Raw genomic sequence first — 14220 nt, forward strand, 5'->3', positions numbered from 1 at the left:
AAAGTGTCCGATTTTGGTGCATGAAAGTCGGGCAGAAAAGCGCTGGCTGCCCAGGGAGCTCCAGAACACCGCCACCTAGCGGCCGCTAAGTGTAACAGCGGCCACCCAGTAACAAGCAATTAAGCTGCGGTTAACCGCAGCTTCAGGGAGGTAAATTGGCAGCACACTCCAGCTTCTGGGTGGCCAATTAACAGCGCCGGCCGACTTCCCACGGCTCTGGGGAGGTTGCAAACAGGCTGTTTGTTCGGTAGATAGAATCTACCGAACGGCTGTGCAGAAAGGGAGAAATAAATCCTTCTGCACAGTAAAATTAACCCTTTAGCTGCCGGTCCATAATCCAAAGGCAGCAGGCGGGCAACCAGGCTCCTCCAATGCAATGTGGCGAGGTTGGTCTCGTCACAAGTCACAACTCCCTGGAAAAAGGGATGTGGATAAACAACTTTTTTTTTGAGAGAAAAGGGATTCTGGGATAACTAGCTAGGGCTGCAAAAGAACCAGTCTTGTCTGGGGGGGAAGAGTGCAGCAAGCAGAAGTGCCATGGTGAACGGAGAACCTGGTGTCCCAAGATGAAGGCATAAGGAGAAGTTCTTCATTTAAATGTTTAATTATTGCATTTTTGTATATCTATTTAAAATGGACTGGATAGGTTTAGAATGTGTACTGTGTATGTCCCTTTAAAATCTGTAACCCTAACCTAAGTCAATATTAAAAGCACCCCTATAGTCACCAGAACAACTACAGCTTATTGTATTTGTTCTGGTGATTATACTACGTTTATTTAGGCTTTTTGCAGTCAACACTGTATTTCAAACACTGTGCAACACTGCCATTCAGTGTCTCCACCCTCTGCATGCAGACACTGAACTTTCCTCATAGATATGGATTGATTCAATGCATCTCTATGAGATGTTGATTGGCCAGGGCTGTGTTTGACTTGTGCTGGCTCTGCCCCTGATCTGCCTCATTGACAGTCTCAGCAAATCCTATGGGAAAGTATTGTGATTGGCTCAGAGAATCACTTCTGATGATGTCAGCCAAGCAGGCAGATCAGGAGCAGCAGCTGCAGACTTGAATAATAGTAAGATTTACAATATGTAGGGGTGGCAAGGTGGGCAAGATGGTGGTGTTAACACCATAGGGCCAGGAATACATGTTTGTGTTCCTGACCCTATAGTGTTCCTTTAACAATACATTTTGTATACACTTGTATTTGTGTCTTATTTGTCACACATTCCTTAAAGAATAACCTTGTTAGATGGTCATAATTTCTTATACTGCCATCCTGTCTGGACGAACCAGTGGCCCAACATGCAGAACTAAATAAAACACGTAACAAATACAAACATTAACAACGTATTACTGGGTCTTAGAATGGCCGGAATTAACATCATAGAATAAACAGTAACGAGCCGAGGTCAACCACCGACTCTGAGAGGCATAGGAATCCTCTCTAGCATGTGAATGCTGTATACAGCCGAATAGGAAAAACCATACGAATAGGTTTACACTCCTAGCAGTCAAACAGGAACAGCATACAATAAATCCTCCCCCAATAATGAGACGACACTTCACTTTGAGGGTTAAGCAGGAACTGAGGCTGGCACTCCCAGCCTGGTTTTTATTACAGTTGTTGAGAATACAGGACCGCCCACAGGGAGGGACAAAACAACCAATCAATCTGTACAATACACACAGACACTCCCACACAAAATCCTCCCCTCTGCCTGTAATAGGATTACTGAACACAATGGGTAATCTCATTATCACAGGCAGAAGAATACAGTTTTATGAAACATATCACAGGGACCCCAAAACATGCAATAACCCCATATAAGTATATCCTCAGAACCATGGGACCTGGGTGAACCACATATCCAAAATTCACCCAGATCCATTCAGTAGTTTGGAAGATACAGTTTAATGCAGATTCCGCAGAACATATACAGATTATATAAAAAATAATTACTGTATAATGTGTCCCCTGTTGTATAGTTTAAAACTACTGCACAATGTCGTTGTGTACCAAATACCGGCAAGATGGCACCGTGTAGAAAAGTCACAACAATGTCTGTGAGTTAAAATGGCCGCCATCCATTGTTCTCACCATGTGCCTCTGATACATAAAATGGGGGCCACCCAGTAACTCCACAGTATGTCCCCAGATGGTTTTAAAGGGCCAGCAGCAGCACCATACAAATCCAATATGCCCAAATATTGTACTTGAAGGGCCAAATAACCCAGGGGCCATAGTCAGCAGGTAGGAGGCGGGCAAACAGGCTTCTCCAATGTCCAGTGGCGAGGTTGGTTTCGCCACAGTCAGGAATACAGAAAGGAACAAATACGGAAAGAACAAAGCCAAAGGGTCACGAATACCAGAAAGTCAAGCCAAGATCAAAAGGCAAATATCAGAATCAGGAACATGCTCTCGGATAACCAACAGGATGGAAACCACGACAGGGCACTGAACAACAGAACGTGGGTGCACGGCGGAAACATGACGCCGCATGCACGTTCACGTCACTAGTGACGTCATTGTAGGCAGCGTTATTATATAGCACCGCCTTGCAGTGACCGGCGTCCTTCCTAACACTGGACCCGGCCACTGAATTACAAACTGCAAGGAGGGAGAGGCTCTGGAGGTTAGGTGAGTAACCTCTCCCTCCTTTAGTGTGACCGCACCAATCAGATGCGGTCCCATCGTGGTGCCGATCGGGCACTGCGATAGTGTGACCACACTGATCTGGCGCGGTCACACTGAGGTGCCGATCAGGCTCCGTGACACATCCCCCCATTGTAAGTAGTCAAACCATTGTAAAACAATTTGAACTCTTACCTTGGGTCTGTTGTGCACTTCTCTCTTTCTCCACTCATCTGAAGCTTTGGTTAGCTCTCGTTCACGGTCAACCAATGAGCTAAGCTCTGCACTACCAGGTTTATCTTTGACAGAGAGCTCACAGAATGAGAAGAAGCTGTAGTGTAAGCATGATGCATAGCTAGGCAGACCCCAGGTACGAAGTCAAAGTGTTTGAAAAAGGTTTGACAATCTACACTGGGGGTCCTTGGACGAATGACATATAATGCAGTCAACCTAAAATGATCCAAAAACACCCTTTTTATTTACGGGCAGCTCTATACATCACTGCTGTTGACAAATAAATTGGACATTACATTTTTACATAAGATCAGAATATAGGGACAAAATACGAAATTAATTTACAACTGACCTTTAAATCCTGCCAGTGAGGATTGTGTAACAGAACTGCTAAAGCAAATACAAAACAGCATTTACACCTTTAGGACATGCATAGCTCACATGATTATTGCACAAAGGAATTCCTCCAACCTTCTCCCCTGGGTTATTCCTGTAAGATCATTAATCGACTCGGTTTAAAAGTAACATATTCGAAGAAAAACACGTCTTAGGCTTCACGTAATAGATATGTAGCTTTTTTTTTTTTTAATATAAATATATACACGTAACTCTAGAATGTAAAACCGGCAGTTCAACATTACAGAGCACTCTGAAAACCATAACAAAATCAACAGCCAACAAAGTTCTAACACTGTTTTTGGTCAGAATAACCCTACACAGGTCCTCCCAGAAACAAACAAAAAAAAAAAAACAGTACCCCCATTCTAGAGCCAAGGCCAAGTTCTCCTCTACGATCGACATCACTTCTCCTCACTGGATGGAAAGGGATGTCCGAGAGGACAAATTAAAGGAAGGAAAGGGGTGGCATGGAGGGACATACCTCCATTGGCTGACTGGCACCAGAATGCTGGCGTCCAACGCCAAATTTGCACAGGTTACGTACCTATTCTGGGCTAGTGATGCCTCAATGACTCAGCCGGAGGTCGGGTTTCACCCCTGGCAGCAGATATTTTAAACTTTGTTCAGCATTTAATAGCAAAATGTTGCACATGCAAACTCCAGGCACCATAGCAACTTCAAACCACTCATATCATGTTGCTTGGATTAACCTTTTAAAGGGGCACCCCAAGCAACATAAACAATTGATTGGCTAGAGAGCGGGACTAACCAGTGAGAAAGCTATAAAAATGTTCCCTTTTCTCCGTGCTTTCCGATCTATTTTGTTGCAATGTCTATATTCATCCTCTATAATTCTGAAGTGTAGTTTCCATATTATCTGTGCAGCTAAAGACGGCCGGCTAAGGGTTTTGGGCTTAACCCATATTTTGGCAATTTACCCCAAGATAGTTTGATAAAACCTTATGCACTGTGCACAGAGACTTATAGCACAACAACCAATACAATGAACTTGAAATTATTACGACGTTCAGAATAGAGTGCCCCTTTAAATTTCAGATTAAATTCCAAATTGTCACTGCCACCAATCGTTTATTTATATCTTTTCATATTAAATTAAAATCAGGTTTCTCATTAGATTGCCTATCTGGCAACTATGCCTCACAGGAGAATTAACACTTAAAGAACTGCTACCAGTTCTGAAATAAATGTGTGACCATTAAAACTAAAATCATAAAGTTTTAAAAATTATTTCTTTTCCCAAAAAAATTAAAAAAATTTCCCCACAGAGCTGTGAAATCAGTTACGTTGTTCCCACACTGTGTAAGAGAGCTCAGCGCGGCCATTAATACATTCTGTAGCTTAGTTCCACAGACAGGGCAAGAATTAATTCATATCGGGATAACAACCATTGCCAAACACACAGTGCTTCTGTAGAGACACAGTGTGGTCATCAGTGAGGGTCCTGCTCCCTCTATACAGATTGGCAATTTTCCCAGTCCAGCTGCCCGATAGTCCCAATCAATTACATTAGTTGTTGCTTTTACTTACAAACACATAGTGAGGTTAAAGCAATGTGCTGTGTGGTGAGAGGGTAGGGGGGCAGATTATACTCCAACAGTGAAGAGGAGCATGTGCAAATGCAAACAATATAGGTCAAACATTAAATAAACATTTCAACAGAGTGGAAAGGGGAAAACGTGAGTAGATCAAGCTTTTGATGGCAGGCAGTGTCCTTTCATTTATTAGATTAAATTGTGTTTTTTTGCAAAAAAATTAAATTAAAAATATATATGTAATTTATTTTTTTTTGCTGACCGGTCACTTTGCTTTTTCTGTTTGTTTAAGAAACAATGCATAAAGTAATTTCAACATGATCAGTCACATGCAGTAAAAAGACTATAAATAACTATAGCTCGGTCAACCCTAGGGTTTTGTATACAAAAAAGGCACCCGGTTGAAGATCAGAGTAAAGCATGTCCGTGTATTTAAACTTAAAGTGAACTCCGATTTAAAATTTAAACCAAATAGGAAATACGGACACGTTAAAAAGCCCGAAAAACAAAAAAGCCCAAAACACACAAAACTATTTTTATCAGTATATGTGGCAAATCAACAAAAGAACATAAAAACCTTTCATATATATATATATATATATATATATATATATATATATATATATATATATATATATATATATATATCTACAAGTGTATATGAAAACAGAATAGTTGTTCATTCTAATTGAAAAACTTCCTAAACCACTTTTTTCTTTTTTACAGCCTGCTGTAGTGACTATGGTGCAGTGAGTGCGCTGGCACATTCCCAGAGTAAGTAGTCAAATGAAGTGAGAATGTTTGCCAACTAATAATAAAGGGTCCAGCAAGCTGAAGTGATTATGTTGCTTCGATTGTTGATACACTCTGTAATATGACCAAAATGCACTGAATTCACAAATACACATTCGCAATAGATGTTTAATGAACAGAACTGTTTTAGGTAGGAAATATTACCTGGTAAAAATCTAATGCTGGCAGCGGGCACTTCTCACTTGGTATTATGATAACTGCATTGCCACGTACGATAGCTGGTGCAAAGAGGCTGACAAAGCTCAACAGAGGACTTTCATCTGGGCAAGCAATACCCACCACACCCATGGGCTCTCGAATTAGCACAGTGGCTCCATAAAGCAAGGTTTCCTTCACAAGAGATTCAAAAGAAATATATTAGAGAGAAGATCGCAAAATCAAAGAATTCATTATTAACATAATGACAGTATCAGTGGGCAGCTTGATAAATGGCACCTCATATTGGTCACATAATGTGTTTATAGCACACACATGTACATAACAAACCATAAACTATATTTGCTTAGAGGGTTACTCCAACCCTTTTTATATAGTTCTCTTTTTACTTTACGGTTTACATTTGGTTCCCCCTTCCCATATTTTTAGTGAAAACCTATTTTATTAAGCTAAAACTTTCCTTGAATCCAGCACGAGGCAAGGCTCTCCTTGAGCATTTCCATGACCTGTCTGTGGTCTAGCCGCATCAGTCCTTTCCTCTCTGAGATCTAATAAAATGCTTCTCACATAGAAGCATTTTACTGGACTGTCCTCACAGGCTCATAGCGCATGACTAACCCTCAAACTGACATGCCTTTTATCGTGTTCCAATTTGGTATGCTCAAGCTGAAACATTTCTCAATGAGGATACAGGTTGGTTTTAAGAAGATATACAAATGTTCAGTATACATTATGATTGCAGGATCTACAGGAGATTTAAGCAACATTCGAATGTTAGGAATAAATGTTATTGAGTATTATACTAACTATTTATGGGCTCCACCAAACATAATAAAATATATATATTTTTTAGGTATGTTCTATCCCCTGGTACTTGTCTTGCCGCAACCACAGCTCCTCTCTTGGCCGAGATCCTCTTGGCCAATCCAATGATTCCCAATAAAGAAGCATTGGGACAAGGTTAGTGTGCATATACATGGCAATCGGCATCTCTTCATAAAGTTGTAGCGAATGACTACATCTTTATCGTGCGTGTTTGGTGTCTTCAACATCAATTCTGCAATGATCGCAGGACCACGTCAAGGAGCCCCTCTAGTGGCTGAGTGACAGCGAGTAGGGTTTGCCTTATGTAGCAATGTAAATGGTGCTTTTCAGAAAATGCAGAGTTTGCATTGCTGAGACTTGGCAGGGACAGTCTCTTTGCATACATTAAGCAGTAGCAGTTATAGTGCTTAGAATGTCCCTTTAACTCAGGATTGAGAAGGGATACACAACATTACTAAAGAAGACTCTCAAATTAAAAAAGGTTTAGTTTTTTTGTGTGGAGAAACAGAGTAGTTTGAGGATGTAACGGTTATTATGCGGTGTAACAGCTTGTGCCATTTTGTGGTGCAAAAGGGATTATTTCCCCTAAAAATTACTTTGAATTGTGTTTTCACCTTATTTTAAATCAACAGCAGATACAGATGTGTGAACTTGATGGACTTGAGTCTCCCTACAACTTTTCTACACGCAAATTGAAAGAGGACTACTTCTGTTTATTTTTTTCTGTAGAAAACCTACCTGTACATTACCTCCATATTTGTCACAATAGGCTCCCCAATAGAAAAGTCTTTGAATGCTTAAATCAACTTCGTGGAGGGCCTTCTCTTTGGATTGTCCAGTAAGGGTGCTCAGTCTTTGGGCTACTTCAACCCGTCGAAGCTCAAGATTTTCAGCCATGTAGTAAACAATCTGAGCTCGGTTATGAGCTGCTCTTTTTCCCCATCTGTGAAGGCACACGCGAAGAGTTAAATGTTTCATTATTATTCTTCTTCTATTTATCACTATGATAAATTACAAAAATGTAAATATAAATATGTAAAATTGAGCAGTGCAAAAAGTACTAGATAAAAACAAAAACAAAATAAATAAAACCAGCTGCTAACGAAAAAATCTTTCAATTGCGCACACTAAAAAATTTCAAATAACCATGTCAGCACTAAGATAACTGTTTGCTTTATGTGTGAAGAATGTGTCCTCTTTTTTCATTTCACAAAAAAGAGCAGACTTCAATAGAAATGTGCACTTTTATAAATGTATCTTGTTGCCCCCTTTGGCTGTAAATTAGACAACATGTCCTATTACTTCCTTGTTTGGTTAGCTCAGTGGAGTTAAAGGACCACTATAGGCACCCAGACCACTTCAGCTTAATGAAGTGGTCTGGGTGCCAGGTCCATCTAGGGTTAACCCTGCCTGCTGTAACCATAGCAGTTTACTTATGGGTTAATTCAGCCTTTAGCGGCTGTCTCATTGACAGCCGCTAGAGGCGCTTCAGCGCTTCTCACTGTGATTTTCACGTTGTACCATTAAGTGGTTCTTACTTTAATACTATTAAAGGCTCACATTTTAATTGATTTCTATTACCCCTGTCTCCTGCTGAGACCAATCAGTCATGTTTTCAGTGGGTGCTACACTTGCTGTAGAGACACCTCTGTTTCGGAAGCACAGACTTGATTCCCATAACAGGTCAAAAGTGCAACACTTTATGTTGGTTTTGTAATAAAAGGTATATGTTCTCTCTGCATTCTCTGATTACCTGTCCAAGGCTCCTGCAATAAATCATTCTGGCTGTTTCTCTCTACTGCTCCCACACAAAGCCTGCCTCCTCCCTACTTCCCCTTGAGGGCATTGCTCCTTTAGGCTGAATTCAAGCAGGAGACAAACCCAGGGGAGGGTTTCCTTAATACTGACAAGCAGGGCACAGCCTTATCTCCGTGCTGATTGGCACAAACTGGACTGACTGACAGGAAAAGGAAAGGGCTTTAATTTTAGAGAAATCTAGCTATTTTCTAGCAATTCTGCTAACACAATGTATAGACTAAATTTGATTCTCTATCACTTAAGGTTAAGTTATATTGTACTTAAACATAGTGAAACAGACTGTCACCGTAGAAATGTGTTCAGAAAACTCACTCATGCCAAGAAACCACTCAGATCTTGCCTTATTGTAGAAAACACAAAGCCTATTGGTGAACATCGCTATCAGGGTTATCCACTAAAATGAGAATTCAGAGCGATTTTCTAATTTAAAGCCAGAGAAGCCAAACTGAAAGCGTTGCGGACTTGGAGAATTTCTCCAATCTGGCTATTTTTATCTTTAATTTGAAGTTCATTTTAAATTCTCACTTTAGAGAATAACCCTGTAAAAGGAATATATAGTGCCAATCTGATTTGGGATTTTATTAGTGAAATGGTAATCCCTTGTCAGTCTTGTTAAAATAGGCCTAAAGTCGCCTCACCACCCAGATGTCCCTCTATTGGCTGTCTGGTAGACTAGAGGTGGAGTTAACCCCCCTCAAACCATTTAGAAGCAGTTAAACAGAAACTGGCATTTCCCGGGCACCCAGACATTACACCTTCTCAGTCACATTAATAATGCTGAATTTACACTTTATCACATTATTAATATAAATTTTGCCCAATATATATAACTGTGATAGACAGAACGCAGGATAGCCCCTTTAAGATTTGCGAAATCCCCAAATTTTGTCCAACTGGTCAAAAATGGTTTGACACAAAATAGAAAGTACCCAAAGACGCTTAGCACAATAAACACAACTATAAGTTGTAGTGGATATGGTGTGTAGAATACCACTTTAAGTGGCTCATCATCTGAAAAACAGGTTTTCCCCTCACTGTAACAGAAACTTTTAATGTCCCTAACAAACCATTTTAATGAAAAAAACAGAGCAAGCACTTTTTAGGTCCACGCTCTATCACGCTCTACCACGAGTGATAGGAAATGGCTGACGGCAGGCCGGGCTTAAGGTCGTGCTCCCGCAATCTCTTAATAATAAAATCTCTGCTGTTCCCGACCTTCTGGGAACAGCAGGTAGCGTTGGCCATCTTGGTTGTGGCAAACATCGGCAGAACCCCAATTTTGTTCTCGCGGAACCCCATTTTTGTTATAACTGCTGTTAAAGGAAAAAGTAAAATTCAGGGCGAGGAGTCTGGTGCCGCAACATATTAAAACTTCACGAGCCACCACTGGTGAGGAAGGGGCCATAAAATGTTAACACTGTAAAAAAAAAAAAAAAGTGAGCGAGCACTCGGATTGGTTGTGCTAGCTCTAGGTCATCTTGTACATTTCTTGGCTCTTCCAGGAAACCAAACTGAAAGTGAAAGACATTGAAACAAAGAGGACATTTAGCACTGAAAGTGGTTAACCCCTTAAGGACCAAACTTCTGGAATAAAAGGGAATCATGACATGTCACACAGGGGTTAAAGGCCATTCCTGATGCATGTTTATATTCCACAAATAGATGCTGTATATGTTAAATGATACAATCAGAAACAGATGATTATTTAAGAGGGAATGCGATCGTATTTCTTTTATTGTCATGTTGATCAGCAATCTTGAAGTCAAAATATATATCTAAAAAAAGTTTTCAAAAACTTTCAAATGCAAGAACTTTTATTGTAATATGCTATTAGGGCCCCAACCTGCCGACTGGGCAACTTAATTCAATGTGTAAAAGGCACCTTAAATTCAGAATATATATATATATATATATATATATATATATATATATATATATATATATATATATATATATATATATATATATGTTGTTGTTTTTTTTCTCAATTTTGTTCCCCTTATTTAGAATGTATTCATTGAAATTAGGTATGGTCAGTTAATGATAGATTTGGATAAAATCCCCAACTTATGGAAATGTGCGTGTATGTTTAAAAGAATGTCAGCACTTAATATGTTAAACCAATCGAAAAAAATTTTAATAACGCCCAGTATATCTACATCTTCATAGAAGTGACAAAGGGGGAAAAGAAATGGAAGAAAGATTAAAAATGGCTAAAAAAAAAAAAAAAAATATGTGTCTCTTCACTAAAACACCCACTTTCTGTCAGTTCGATTTTCTTCATTTTTCTTTAATGACATCTATTAAAGGGACAGTCTCAGCACATTACCTCAAAGTGCTCGAAACGGACTCTCTTGTCAAGGAGTGGCTTATAGTGCCAACGGTTTAAAAAAAGAAATAAATTATTAAGTCACTGCTGCTATAAGACAGTAAGGCAGGGCTGTCAAACAAGCAGATAAGAATGTTTAGTTCTGGGTTGTCGTATATTAAGTTTGTCTTTGCTGTTCATATAGTGTCCTCCCTGGAGAAAGCCAAGCTGCCCATGCATGGTCCGCAGCGCGCCCTTTAGAAATCCACAGCCCAGTTCACTAAATAGCAAATCAGTCCTAGTACAAACTGAGAGCAGTTTTGATAGAACTGCCATAAGTTTCTAATGCAGTTCCAATCATCCTATGATATGGTAGGTAAGAAATGATGTACTTATCCTATAATGCACTGCTGAACAGGAGATTATAAGAAATGGCCAAGTCCTATAATTCTGAGTGAGTCTTTACTCTATGGAGCATCTCATTCTGCTGTGGCCGGAATCTGCCTGTAGCTGTGCAACCGAAGTACAATTTGCAGGTATGTAACTTTAAAGTGACAATTGTTTCCTTAAAGGGACACTCCAGGCACTTAGACCACTTCTGCCCATTGGAGTGGTCTGGGTGCCAACTCCAACTACTCTTAACCCTTTTTTATAAACTGCAATAATTACCTTGCAGGGTTAACTCCTCCTCTAGTGGCTGTCTACTAGACAGCCACTAGAGGGCACTTCATGGATCATAACACAGGAAACCTGTGCTAGAGCGTCGCTGGACGTCCTCACGCTGTGTGAGGACCTCCAGCGTCGCTCATTTCCCCATAGGAAAGCACTGAAAAGCATTTTCAATGCTTTCCTATGGGGAGCTCTAGTGTGCATGCGCAATCACAGGGAGGAGCGGCGTTGGAGGAATAAGCAGTGACGTGGGACATGTCGCTGCCTCTGGTAAGTAACTGAAGGGGTTTTCACCCCTTCAGCATCCAGGGATTGGGGGGTGGGAGGGAGAGGGGACCTGCAGTGCCAGGAAAACTGATTTTTTTCGCTAACCTTTTTAAAGAAACAACACTATTTACAAGAGGGACGACAGAGGGCTTAGAGTTATGGATCCATTTTCTCATAATTACTCCTCTTTTCTCTACGCTGAGTGTCAAGAGCAAAGAAAAAAACACAGAACAATGATTGACAGGGGCTATGATGGAGGCGTCCAGTTGCAGGATAAAGAGGTGTGAATTTCTATATTTAATATTTCCCAGCTCAAAAAGCTCAGTACAAGGGTGTGTAGACTTTTAATACCCATATATATTGGCCCTCAGAAATAAACAATAATAATAGTAAAGATCCAGGGAAGTGACAGTTTCCATTTAAAACAAGATTATTTCAACATTTAATGTATGCAACGTGTGATCTGAATATCTTTTCTAACCGTTGTATCTATACTATTACAGTGATAAAAGCTTGTTCTATTTGCTTTCCTATAAGCAATGTTTAACTTTTTAGCATCTTCACAAACTTTTATAGAATTTCAACCGCTCTCATCAATTTGCATTTTGTAAGAACATTTTGTAAGAACATAGCTATAAAAATCTAATTAGGTGGATAAGCCCTGTAAATAATGTAAAAGGACCTTGTTATATGTTTTGGCGTGGTTAACAATGGAATTCCCCTTGGATATTTGGTATCTTAGGGGGTTTTCCACAAGCAGAATGTTACTGCCAGATTGTTTTATCCCAGGCTCAACACACTTGGGACTAAGAGTTCAGCAAATATTTCCTCCACAAAATGAATGCAAATATTTATTAGATCTCTCATTGAGGGAAGAATTATGCAGTTATTGTATTTGAATACATCTGCTGGCAAGCATTGACTACAAATATTTCACAATATGATTGTATGCACAAGGCCTAGACTTCAAGGAGTTTCTCACCACCTCAAATAAGTTTGACATCTCTCCTTCTCAATGTGTTATTTGATTTAATAGCCTTCATCAGGAAGTTATGAAAACTTTGGCTGCGATATAGCTGAAAACTTTGGCTGCGATATAGCTAACCGTCTTCACTAGTTGGTCACATTAGCATGTTCTAAAAACATAAATATATCACTATATGCTCAAGAATAACATATTAGAACCCTTTTAGAAAGTGTTTCCCTCTAAACACTCAGACACAGTATTGCAAAAAAAAAGGAAAGGGGAAATAAAACGTGTATAAATTACACCAAAGTGAATACATACAAAAGCATTCAACCTGGTTATGAATACATTCAACATACAAAGGGGTGGGGGTAGTAGAGAATTCACTAGACAAATGATAATGCAGGCCTGTCTCTCTTACAGGAAGGGTAATATCTGGGATGTGTGCTGGCAGTCTTCAGAATAACTCTCCTTAGCCACTCAAAGGATAAAGAGAATAAAGTAGATAGTGCAGATGGTATAAAACTTACAAATTTATTGGTACAGTAATATATTTACAAGAAGTCAGATGGTATGGTAGCATATCCATGAATTAAGATTAAATCCCAACTTGCCACCTGAAATGCCCTTAAGACCAGTTGAAACACAAAAGTCAATAAACAAAACAATACTACGCGTTTCGTTCTGTAGGACTTTGTCAGGGATCCCAGATAGCACACATCCCAGATATTATTCTTCATGTGAGGGAGACAGGCCTGCATCATCATTTGTCTATTTGCGTTCTCCACTACCTCCACCCACCCGTTTGATCGATTGTACTCTACTATATACACACTTTCTTTTCCAGATATTGATTTGTCATTTTGTATATTAAACATATTTTGGATCAAATCAAGCATTTGATTATTTGTCTATATACTCCTTTTCAAATTGATTGTGCACATATCTTCTAGAAGTAAATCACACCGGACACATTGCAGGTTTATGAAATACTTCAGAATGGCCTTTATTCGAGGGGGTGCGATTCCCTTTTAAAGCAGAAATACGTAATGTACAGAGTCACAGTTAACATAAAGTATACATTCATCAATTGGTTAACAGTCTAAGGAGTCTTGTCTAAACCCACCTTACTGGGCGTGACCCCAGCATCATCACATGGCATTTCTTTGTATCCCAGCCCCATTTTACTACACGGGTCATGTTTCTATAGAGAGCTCTTAGTTGCACAAAGGAAGTGGGGGAGGAGTTAGTAAAGGAAGCTGTCCTTTAACACAGGAATTTGTTACACAAGGCTTGCTCGATGGGAAAGGGGGAGGGTAGCAGGATGGGAGGAATTTACAGAGGAAATAGTTACTGAGCACACAGGTGGGGGGGGGGAGGGAAGCTTTTACTCTAGCAGCCAGTTTTACACATTGAACACAGAATAAATAGACATTAGTAAATAGACATTTTATCCATTCAAGTATTTTGTCCATATCAAATATATTCATACCCAGGTTGTATGCTTTTGTATGTATTCACTTTGGTGTAATTTACACGTTTTTTTTTATTTCCCTTATAAATGTAGTTTTCC

General features: G+C 39.7%; 1 protein-coding gene across 1 annotated transcript in view; it reads right to left on the minus strand.

The window, feature by feature from the left end:
* The window catches only part of ALDH16A1 (aldehyde dehydrogenase 16 family member A1), a 95741-nt gene that overhangs the window by 18705 nt on the left and 62816 nt on the right, over positions 1-14220 (minus strand). Inside the window, exons 14-15 of the mRNA XM_063436967.1 lie at positions 7357-7561; positions 5782-5967 (exon numbers count right to left, since the gene is read on the minus strand). Coding sequence (XP_063293037.1) covers positions 5782-5967; positions 7357-7561 — 391 coding nt within the window. The remainder of the gene's footprint in view (positions 1-5781; positions 5968-7356; positions 7562-14220) is intronic.

Source organism: Pelobates fuscus, chromosome 11 (genome assembly GCF_036172605.1).
Source record: "Pelobates fuscus isolate aPelFus1 chromosome 11, aPelFus1.pri, whole genome shotgun sequence".
Taxonomy (NCBI): Eukaryota; Metazoa; Chordata; class Amphibia; order Anura; family Pelobatidae; genus Pelobates; species Pelobates fuscus.